Below are 12,722 nucleotides of genomic sequence, written 5' to 3'. Positions count from 1 at the left end.
TCGATGAATGACTTGGTGGCGTCTCTCTGTATGTTGTGCAGATCATACTTTGTTACAATCTGATCTGCTTAATAAGTAATATCTTTAGGATCACATAACAAACGATTTATATTTTTAATACAGAGTATTCAGCTGTGGTCACGGGGGGGAACACAGGCATCAAGATGTAGGCTGCATCATTATCAATCCGTAACCTCATTAATATCATGCCCACAATTTATTATATTTTTAATCATGAGTAGGCCTACTATCCTGGGTCATAGGAGTTGTTCAAAGTTGTGTCCGTCTGTGTTCACATATTCCGCCTGCCCGTCTATCTGTTTATAGGAATTTCCCCTAACTATTGGGCTGGTTTTTTTTTTTCATATTCAGTACCTATGAGTTAATATAATGGCGCTCAATTTCTAAAAAGGGTTTTCTTTATGAAATATTTTTTATATAATGTGGAACAAACTGATAAATGAGACAATACATTTGGTATTTAGGGACAAATATTTTGCTACGAGAAATTAATTACAGCCTACTTATTCTACTTTTCATTGCATATTTCGTTAAACTCGTTGGTCGGAAGCAAGGGGAGCGGACGGAATTGCTGAGCGTAAGTAAACCAATAAAGCAATGTGTACGCAATACATTTTGAGTGATATTGGTTTTAAATGCAGATGATCGTAAATACAATGACATTACAAATGATTACATCATAGCCTACATATAGTTACATACAGTAGGTCTGTAGGTATGTATGTATGTATGTATGTATGTATGTATGTATGTATGTATGTATGTATGTATGTATGCATGTATGCATGTATGCATGTATGTATGTAGAGTAGTGGGAAAAAACCGGACCGACCCTTCTAGCTGATTTCAGAGCCTTGTTCACTCCAGAGCACTATAGACTGGTAACTAAGACTTTCGTGGTTCGAATCCTGCCTGGGAAGGAAACTTTTTTTGTTTCTGATTCAAATTTATTCATAATACTTTTCGACTGCAGCGATATTTTACTACTTCATTAACTTATTATTCCCAGAACATGAATTTTACCAGCAAAAGAAAAGTATTGAGCATGAATTTGAATAAGGAACAAAAAAGAGTTTCCTTCCCAGGCAGGATTCGAACCACGAAAGTCTTAGTTACCAGTCTATCGTGCTCTGGAGTGAACAAGGCTCTGAAATTAGCTACAGGGATCGGTCTGTTATTTTTTTTGCCACTACTGTACAATGTATAGGCCTAAATGAAGTAAAAGTCTTACTTTCGTATTATAAGATTCAATGTCTGTTTTATGTGAATTAGTACACAATGACATACGTCTATTACGTAGTAACATTAATATATTTTACAGGATGGAAGTAATAAAAGTGTGCACAACTTAACAGTTTATTTCATGAATACAGTACAACAAAAGTTTTAATACTATATCAGCCACAATTGAATACTTTTTTTAGAAGGAAAATAATTTTCCACTAAATGATAACACTGTACTATTCTGAATTTTACTCTTATCATTAGAGAAACTGATAAGGAATGATTAATCTCTTTTCAATTATTTAATAAAGTTGACTGTTTCCTTGCAAATTAAATAAAAAGATTAACACGTATCCTTATTTCGTTCCATTATGAAGTCCCGCAACCCCACTGCAGTGTAACAAACCGAACGCTGCCGATCATGTTCGTGTGTATATTTGCAGGTGAGCTGGCGATGCGCTGTTGCCAAACTGTTGACTTTTGGCCTAATTTTCTAAATAACCATGCATTTATTACAAAACGCATAATAGATTTTTATTTATTTTAATATATTATGTTGTCCTCTTCAATCTAAAGAATTACATCGCTTACACTCTGTATAAAATCACTTACTTTGGGAAATGTAGGCTATAAATTTTTCTGTGTAATCTACAAAACGAAAGTCCACTTTATTCTTTGGGTGTTTGGTAAATGTGTACGTCTTATGGTCATATTTTTTTAGGAAAATAAACTGTTCAACTGTAGTATCACTCACAACATGATCAAACAATTTAATTCTTACGGATTTCATAAAACGTAGCCTAACAGATAATGAGCAGATCTGTTCGTAACAATATTTTGTTGATTGGGAATACGTCCCTGCATGTCACTGTCATTTCACATTTGAGACGTTCAGAGCAGAAGTGGTGTAAGTAAAAATGAGTAATGAGGGTCAAAGTAAACATTCTCTAAAATACAGCGCTAAGTAGCAATTAATGTTCCATTTATTTAAACTAGTAGTAGTCAGTGGATAGCACGAAGGACATATTATTTGCTACTTTGCGCTATATTTTACAGAATTTTTACTTTAAACCTCATTACCCAATTTTGACTTACACCACATCTGCACTGAACGGGTCATTTAGAAGGAAATTGGATGGAGAGTGTGCGGCATAGATATGAAGCATGAATGTTGCCGCTTTACCGTATCCAGACGCGCGGCCCAAACCAGCAAAAAAATTGGCATTGTATTCTAAACGGTTAATTTGCGGACCTATGTTTACTGGAACTTTTTTGCTTCCCTTAATTTTTACTTCTCATCCCTAAATGTTTAAACATCACCTTTGAAACGCTCACCTTTATCTATACAAAACTCTATTTCACTTGGATCAAGAGGAAGACATACAGTATATACTACAGCAACTCCTGAATAGATGTGACGAACAGGGAAATCCATAGGCAGCTTCAAGAGTTTCGCGTGAGGTTCAGAATGTCCCAGTATTAATGGAGACCACACCACATGTGTAACGGTAATAGTTCAGGCCAACGACTCCGATTCTGTAACGAAAAATGGCGCGTCATGCGGAACAATTGACACGCTCTCGAACGTTCTTATAGCAATAAGACGTCACGTGACAATTTCCTTGTAACTTGTTCTCTTGTCACTGAATTCAAGATCCGGCCAAGGACAATAAAATTACACATGTCTTTTTCTGGAAAGAAAGTGAAGTCACGAGGACCGTGCTGTAGATTTAGTGCACGTGAAAGAACCTTGTCCTGAAGAGAGACAGGCTTCAGAAAAAAATTACTGGGCATTCCCTGCCTACGTCAAAATTTAATTCTGGTAGTGAGTGGTAGCCTAAGTACGGTGTTTCGTCCTATCTTCCAACTTTAATTAGTGTCCACAGATTTTAATCACGCTATTAAGTTTACCTATCGGGAGATTCCATTAAAGCTAAAGGTTGATCCTAAGCGAAACACACGGTGGAGTTTCCGGAATATGGATTACCACAGAAAACAATAAACCCATATCCTAGCCGGGAATCAAATCCACAACAATAACGTCCATACAGAGTTAAAACTGCGCCCCTAACAGTTACATACACAGCCGTCTGCTATGTTGTGTTTGCGCTGATGACAGTATACTCTAAATGAAGGTTCGGCCCACTTGCTTTAATCCAATAAACTACGACGAGAAATGCAAATTACATGCAGTCTACATGAAAATAGAGACAAATGAGGAAGCAACCTCCGTCCGTCTGAAATCTTAGAGAACGCTCTGGAGATTGATTGATTGATTGATTGGATTGACTGGTGATCAGTAGGTATGTAGTACATAACGGATCTGAGTTGTTCTTCTTAAGCTATCAATTTCTTCCTTCAGTGTGACTTTCAAGTTATGAGAAGGTTCATTAAACAAAGTGTTGTTTCAGCTAATCATATTTATTCATTTTCCTTACTTTGTACATTGATAAGAAGCCAGAATAATTAGGCCTATATTTAAGATTTTAGTTCTCAAAGCAAACATAGAAATATTAGTAGAATAAATTTTGTAAAAAAATCTGTTATTGTAACAAAAATAACTATTTTTTTACATTTATGAAAAAATACACGTCATATATGTTGCACTTCTTGCCATTAGCTATACTACCTCAGTCATTTATTTGAAATGTATAAATACTCATTTGTATGGAGATTACAACAAAGTGAAGAGAAACTACTACAAATATTTTAAATGTGGATATGGAGAAGAATGGAGTGTGTGGAGCGGACAGACAAAATAAGAAATGAAGCTATGCTAAAAAGAGTTGGTAATAAAGAATACTGCTGAAATTGATCAGAAGAGAAAAAAATTGACTGGGCCACTAGCTGAGAAGAAACTACCTACTGAAGGATGCACTGGAAGGAATGGTGAACAAGAGGGAAGTTGGTGCCGGAAGAAAATATTAGATGATATAAAACATTAAGATATATGGCTCGCATGCGGAAAAAAAAGGAAGATTGCAGAATGCTGGGTTTGCAGTGAAAGACCTGCCCTTCAACAGATAAATATTCAAAAGGTCACAGCATACATCTATTGAAACCATGCTCTAAATTCTAAAAAAACATATGCGAAACAGCATATTGGGTACGTCTACAGAGTCAGATGTAGACGATGATTAGAGATTTGTCCAACATGGCGCAGTGGAAACGAGCAGAAATAAAACAAGGTTGGATATTAATTAATATAATATTAAAAGATCATTCAATGAAAAATACAAATAAGTATAAATATAACATATGAACGGGAGAATACTAAATTGCAGAAATTGAAGAAAAATGACAAGAAGATAGTAACGGTCGATATGCACAGAACTTTCCGAAACTATATTCAACAAACACAAATACAACATCAACTATGGCTCGTAATACAAAAAAAAAACATATAGGCATAGGCATATGTATTACATCCCATACAGTATTATAATTCTTTAAACATCGCATAGGTAAACGAGAGGAGGAGTGTTCCTGTGAATTTCTCTGACAAATGTCTATATATTACCGCTAGACGAATCTCAATGTACGGTAGCCCGTACTTCTGTTCCTAATCCGGAACATTCTAAATGACCAACTAAGTACTCGCTTCCGAGTAGCTATCTCTCTTGCTGTGAAACTTGCGATTATCTGTCTCCCTTGCTAGCGAACTTCCGAGTGAATGTAGCTCAAAATTTAGCTGTCCACGGAGACTCTATTTCCCCCTCTCCTCGTTTACCCATCCACCTGTGCTGCTATGACGTACGGATATTGGAAGAAATGCCGATAGAAAATACAGTATTATGCCATTGGTGGACGCGGACCGACCTCGCAGACTGAGCCGGCATACACGGCTCACTATGAATGAATGAATTCGTGAATGCCCTTCTGTGTTTGAACGGCAATTTTTACTTAATGACTGCTCTAGCCATTAGACCACCGTGGTGGCTTTCAGTTTATTTAGTGTATGACAGTACTGAGCATTCTTGTCAGTTGTCTTTAAAATTCATAACACTGTGGGGTTCTTGCAGAGGTAACCACTGCTGGTGTGTTTAGTCTGAATCACATTACCTAATACAGTAAGGGTGAAACCTAACCTTTTTTCTCCTATTACTTCTTATGCTAGTGGATTATAGTAATTTTCTAGCTCTCAGGTTGAATTTTCTTTTACCAACTTCGTTTCGAATTCCGGGTACTGACAAATACTACAACTGGCAGTTATTTTCAAACTGTTATGTTGGCAGCAACAATTTCTGTTTGCAGTAAAGGAAACTGATGAAAATGCAAGCCAGTAAATATATTTTTAGGTTAGCTCTCATGAATCGTAAACTGTTTAGTCAAAGCAATGAATTTAATGTTGCCAGACAAAATAGATTTTAATATTAATCATACTAATCCTAATTACCAACATAAATTGCTAGAAGTCCAGGAGTAAAATATACTATATCATAAATTATTGAATCATTTAGGAAACACCTCGCAATATAAAGATGAGATGTGATAAATAAGCAAGACATTGTTATTGTTAATACTGTATTATTATTATATTATTATTATTATTATTATTATTATTATTATTATTATTATTATTATTTCAGTACGTAGCATTGTGATTTTACCCTCTTTGATGATATCTGGTATTAGTTGGCAACACTGAAGAGACGGGCAAATTAGATTTGTAGGAACTACATTTACGTGATCCTCACTATACTTCAAATGATAATTGATTTTAACGGTAGCTATAAACTGCATGTAGTAAGCGAGAAGGGACAAAATTTGATACTTGTGAAGGGTTATAAATTTCGTAAAGTTCAAACTCCACCCTGCTCGCAACTAATGTGTTTAAATTGAAAAGGTCCGCGTGCAACTGATGTGTTATATTTTAATTCCTTCACGCACAACTGATATCTACCCGAATACGCCGGTGACTACGCCGACGTTCTATAACAATCTAACGCATATACATAATAGAGCTTACTACATGAACATAGACCTAACAATTTTATGCCTTAGTCTCCATTGCAGAGGGCAGAGGCCCTAATGTTTTTCGTTTGCATTTCCACCATAACTTGAGAATGCTAGACTGCAGCAAATGCTGGACACACCGCCACAACAATGATTGTTATTAATGATTCTCCTGGTGTTAAATCTACCAATCGCTTTCTCGAAACATATAAAAGACACATTCAGTTGAAATTTAGTGTTAACTTTGAATGCCATGAAATGTGTGTACTCCGCTGTCACCAAGTCAGAGCTGTATGCACTCCACGGCGCTAGTGAAAAACAAGCGCTCTTGGAATTTTGAGACCCCTGCGGAAATCTGCATAGTAGTGAATTACGAGGACACTTTATTATTATGTCACAACCGAATGATGAATATCCACGCTCAGAACTCGTTCTACATGTGTTCAGGAGTCGGGATGATGTCATCGCCACTTTAACAACCCGTAATGACAGCAGCACTGTCTCGACGAAACAAGCAACAGATTTATGATTATTATTTGTTGGTGGCGTGATTGCTGTCCATAAATTAGGCGGTTTGATATCAAACACATACATATATTTTAGCTAGTATTACACTTTTAACGAGGTTGAGATGCATGGAACGGGTAGCAATTCGCGGAAATTACAACCGTTGATAGGTATAAGTCGAACTGAAAGTTTGTCCAATGTCGACGTCTGTCTAGTGTTAGATCAATATAAAATCTTCTATAATTTTAGTATAGGAGAAAAAAAACGTACTATAAAAATAGGACAGAAAATAACAAACAAGTAGACAAGGAAACAAAAAAATATTAGAGAGAAGCAAAAGAAAGAAGAAAAAAACAAACGAAGGAGATAAACAAACACGAAGATCCAAACAAACAAACAAACAAACAAAGGAGGAAAGATACAAACGAGGGGGAAAACAAGCGGAGGAGAAAATAAGGAAGAAAAACAAACAAAGGAGGGAGCAAAGAAACGAAGAGGAAAGCATAAAGGAGAAAAAGGAAACAGGTAAAAGCACAGTCTAGTATATACAGTCACGAAGCTCAATATGTAGGAAATATGCATCCTTAGATAGCTGCTAACCACTAGGATCGCTACTGTCGCCCCATTACAGACAAAGCGAAATAGTATCGGCACAGTCTATTGTTCCTAGCACCCTCAACAACTCAAGCTTCGTGACTGTATATACTAGACTGTGGTAAAAGGATGAAAACTAACAAGTGAAGGAGTAAACAAACAAAAGACGGAAGAAATAAACGAAAGAGGAAACAAACAAAACGAAGGAGAAGAAAGCAAACGAATGTGGAAACAAGCAAACTAAAGCGGAAAAACAAACGGAGGAAAAATAAACAAAGGAGCAAACAAACAAAGGAAAAAAAGAAACAAACGAAGGAAGGAGAAAAGAAACCAGAGATTAAACAAAAAGGAGAACAAGGAAACAGGCAAACGAAGGAGGAAAAATAACAAGCTAAGGAATATACAAACAAAAGAGGGAAGAATAAACGAAGGAGGAAACAAATAAACGAAGAAGAAAAAAACGAATGTTAAAGAAGGAAACGAATCAGGAAAAAACAAACGAAGGAGGAAAAACGAACGAAGGAACAAACATACATACGAAGGAGGATAGAAACGAGCGAAAGAGGCAACAACTGATGTTTGGGCAAGTCGGGCTTACAGGCACAATACAGCAGTCTCGAATAACACGGCTCTCATGACAAGAAGTTCCGAAAAGTCTTGGATGAAAAATATCAAAATCGATTGAAATCACCCGAATAATTTCCACAACCGAGCACGCTACAGTCTGATAGAAAATAAGTGTTTTCGTTTGCAAACCTATGTAACGAATTGTTAATGGGGCAATGGATTTCGTCAGGTGTGAGCGCCCTCCATCACGCTTGGAACAGAATGGAGCACGTGTGGCGATCACACACTTTTAATTACGTCCAACTGCCAACATTGGACAAACAATTCGCAGGTTGGACGCCGTCCAATCCAGATTTACATAAATCAGCGCTTAAATTGCACGCCATCGCGTAACACGTGGTCTGGAAACTGAACCTCCACTGCAATTTGTCACCAACTGCGCAGAGACATAAAATTAATCGAAATATAAATTCTATTTAGAATTTTTAGTTTGTATCAAGCCTGTGGGGCGATTGGAAACCATTTATTACACACGTGTTGGACTCTCAGTATGACGCGAAATAACAAGGAATATTATTAAGACAGTTCATCTGACAACAAGGATACAAACCACATGAATGAATTCCTTGTGACTGCAACTTTATGCTTAAGAATTCATGCACACTGCAACTGAAGAAACAATCAGCGCACTATCAATGACATATTATGTCATATGTACTCCGGATTTGGACACATCCGGTAATCTTTCGAAAGATTTTATTTGCTACTGTAGTCGCCCCTTTGTAAAATTATTGTAATTACTAAAGCAATTCTCTCTTTCTTCATTTTCAAATCTTCTTTTTTTCTATTAGTCTATGTTTGTTTTCTTATAACTTTTTTCTCACTCTCATTGTAAGAAACATAGAGAAATGCATTTTGTTGCAAAAAGTTATTTCGATTTTCATGGAAATGCACGTTTCCAACATTCTTTTATACCGTTTAATGGTTATTGGTCATTCCATATATCTGTGTACAATTATTTATCCTGGGCTATCGGTCGAATTTTGTTCATATTCAGTATCTACGAGTGAATTTATCTGGAGATGATGAACGTGAAAATAATATAATATTATAAAAACACACACTTAGAATGAATAACGAGGTGAATCACATAATGTAGCCTAACTTTGGCAGTTGCAGTTTCCCATAACTAACATGTCGAGCTTATAGAGTTTAAGGGGACTTGTACGTGAACATATGGAAAGAATTATTATAAATGTGCTAATATCTGAACTGCAGACAAGCCTAACAAAACTTTGCAGTAATAATGTTATGTAATTTTTACAGCCCTGTAGTGATAATTTAGATTTAAGGTTTAAGGTACGATACATAACTCTTATGTACACAGTTTTCCATTTACTCACTGCTATATAATGTATGAAAAAATATTCTGAAATTTGCATATAGTCCAGACATCTTAAAAATAAGCAGAAATTTTGTGTATACTTCTAGAACTGAGGTAGATACGCTGTATGTAATAGTTACAAATATTTTTATGGAAATTATTAATTTTAATTAGAATAATTTCTTAAAAACAAATTTTCAACATAACTATTCAACAAAAACGCTATATAGTTGCATCTTTTAATAATTAACCTACCTTACTAAGAACTACCAACGAAAGAATTAAGCCAACATTATTTTAGACGTATACATTAATAATCATACATCAGAATTTTTTTCACATATTATGTAATACCGACTAAAGATAAACTATTCGCCTGAAACTTGTGTCTCAAAGTTTAAAATATTTCTATATGATCCATTACAAAAAAAAATACATCAAATTATTGTATGGCTGCAATTTCCTGTGGATCTGCAATTTAAATATTAGACGAGACATAGATTTATTTTATTTTAGTAAGTTATTTTACGAGCTTCATCAACATCTTAGGTTATTTAGCGTCTGAATGTGATGAAGGTGATAATGCCAGTTAAATGAGCCCGAGGTCCAGCACCGAAAGTTACCCAGCATTTGCTCATATTGGGTTGAGGGAAAACTCCTGAAAAACCCTCAATCAGATAACTTGCCCCGACCGGGAATCGAACCCGGGCCACCTGGTTTCGCGGAAAGACGCGCTAACCGTTACTCCACAGGTGTGGACCCGAGACGTAGATGAGAGGATAATATTAAAATGATTTTGAGGGAGGTGGGATAAGAAGATAGAGACTGGATTAATCTTGCACAGGATAGGGATCGATGGCGGGCTTATGTGAGGGTGGCAATTAACCTCCGGGTTCTCTAAAAGCCATTTGTAAGTATGTAAGTAAGTAAATAAGTAAACTTTTTCACAACTCCTCCTCATTGTAAAGATTCCTGATGCAACTTCAGATATTGCAAAATAGCACACTGCTGCGCACGTCTCGAGTGCTGGGCCTGGAAATGTATCGTGCATTGCCAGAAAATAATTACGAACGAAGTAATTATTTTCAGGACGCATTGTAGCTCTCTTCGGTTCGACTTACCTTTGCGAACATTTTTTTTCAGCGGGCTAAACAATTTGAAGAATAATGCTGGAAGCCTCATCACTGACGAAAATTTAGTAGGCTATGTGCATTACGTTTAATTTGCTCCAAAATGGAACCACAGTTCGGCACCATTGTAAACAAAAAGAAGTATCAGCTTTCATAGACACAGAAAAGTAAATTTTCAAACAGAGAAAGAAATCGAAATATATATATATATATATATATATATATATATATATATATATATATATATATATATATTAGCTTTCCTGTTTTGTACGTAGTTTAGTAAATACCAATTTCCGGTGATAATATAATTCATGTTTAATACCCGAAACACTTGTAGGTTTTCGTCAACGAAATAATGTGTAATTGTCAATTAATTTGTGGTTAACTATTGTAATAAGACTATAATTATTAATTGTTCTGCATTTCCGTTTACAAGATTGTATTTACTGTTCTCAATTCCTGTCAATAATTACTTGTTATCGTAATATGTTTAATTAGTATCATATATCATAGTGTTGCATATTCAACACAGTTTGCTATAAAAATAGTAAACTAAAATGTAATTACTGAGACTAAGAATTCGCTACTGAAATCTTGAGTTCTCAGCATAAGCAGTGGTAAAGCGTCGACCTATGTGCATAGAAGGTCGCAATAAGTGCATCGAAGACTTTCCCAGCCCTGAGCTGAAGGCTATAATTTATTCCTCCAACTTTGCCTTTAACTTACTTTTAACTTGTCGTCATTCGCCCCGACTTTACAATGGGCTCCTAATCTAACTAGTGCTAAGAAGTGTGAGTCTCTTAGTTCGTTAGAGACTAGATTTGAACAACGATCGAGAAAGCAAGACTAACAGCGCCCGCAAAGCCGAAAACCCGCACGACAGTATTGTCTACGTCGTTGACTGCTTGTAATCAAACGTTCAAGACATCGGGACTTCGGGAATGATCAATTCTCGAACGTCAAGCAGCCTTGAATCGTCACAGTTTATACCAGACTGAACTTTTATCTATTTTGGCAATTGTTATACATGTACAAACAATCAATTAGCGTATTTGAAACAATTTATTTACCTTTCAGTGTATAATAATCCGTTTCCCAATCTTTATTTTATTGGTAGTCCTTTATTAAAAGGCTAGGATTTTTTTGTATGTTTGAAATCAAGTGTACAATCTCAAGTAAAAGATATTAACGCTTTATTTAACGTTATGCTTTACGTTTCTTAGAAATGCAAATTATTTGAGAATTTTTTCTATTTATATAACCATAGGTAACATCTAATAATAGAACCAGAATATTTTCATAACTATAATACTGTTTTTTTTTTTTTTTTTTTTTTTTGCCTTTTTGTATCAAACATCTCTAATGTTAGTTATTTCAATGATGTATGTTATTCTAAGTTACGAAATCTTTCCACGCCGACCAAATGCTATTTCGAGAATGATGAGCAAGACTCGAAGCGCATGAGAATTACGAGACGAGACTCGAAAGACAAGTGCAACGAACACAGCTAGCGAGAGCGACAGTTAATTTTTCATCTCTAACAGAGACTATCCAGAGTGGACCTCAGCCACTGGATCTACGATTGCACTCGTAATAGATGTTGATGATCGAAAACTATTGGGATGTCATAGGGTAATCGGAATACAGATAAGATATATTCATACAGTGACCGTGCTTGTCTGTTGCAGCTGTGTGCAGTGCTGGTACTTGCGAGCTCCTGCGTCCTAGCTCGGCCGTCTGACGCTGATGTCACCGATGCCACGAGCGACGTCTCCAGAGCATCGCGGGCAACCAGTGAGTTCAAGTAAGTAGGGAACTCCATCTGCACTTGTACACCCACTAACAGCATTAACAAGGGACGGTGGCGAGGGCTTCATCGACGTGCTGCGACCGCTCCACATATTGGCATTTAAAAGAACCCACGAGATCCACTTCAAATTTTGCTCGATATGTCTTAATCTGCATGCATTTCAGCCTATAATATTGGTTTTTTTTTATTTCCCTGTGTATAATTGATGATAAAACGACAGGGAAAACGGCAGTACTACAAAAAACTTACATAATTTAATGTTTTCTTAAAATGTCACACTTGGGCCACCTGGCACGGAGAGCTGACAGCTTTACTCCAAATTTTAGCACTGATAGTAGGTGATAATATTAATTTAATAATGATATAAATAATAATAATAATAATAATAATAATAATAACATTTTTTCGATTCTAAAAAGTGAGCCCATATCTGGATTCATTCACGATTGAACATTATAAAACTATGCGAGGACTCCCTTGAAATGGGGTCAGCAAGACGCAGATCCCTGAAATGATATAGAACAAA

At 36.0% G+C, this 12,722-nt stretch overlaps 1 protein-coding gene across 1 annotated transcript in view; it reads left to right on the top strand.

Annotated features, from left to right (window-relative positions):
- Nucleotides 1-12,722, top strand: part of LOC138713521 (uncharacterized) — an 82,778-nt gene that overhangs the window by 55,846 nt on the left and 14,210 nt on the right. The window contains exon 2 of the mRNA XM_069845692.1: nucleotides 12,075-12,190. Within this exon, the coding sequence (XP_069701793.1) occupies nucleotides 12,075-12,190 (116 nt within the window). The remainder of the gene's footprint in view (nucleotides 1-12,074; nucleotides 12,191-12,722) is intronic.

This window comes from Periplaneta americana, chromosome 14, assembly GCF_040183065.1.
Source record: "Periplaneta americana isolate PAMFEO1 chromosome 14, P.americana_PAMFEO1_priV1, whole genome shotgun sequence".
NCBI classification, from domain to species: domain Eukaryota; kingdom Metazoa; phylum Arthropoda; class Insecta; order Blattodea; family Blattidae; genus Periplaneta; species Periplaneta americana.
The sequence above is the reverse complement of the archived record's forward strand: the minus strand, read 5'-3'. Positions and strand labels throughout refer to the sequence as shown.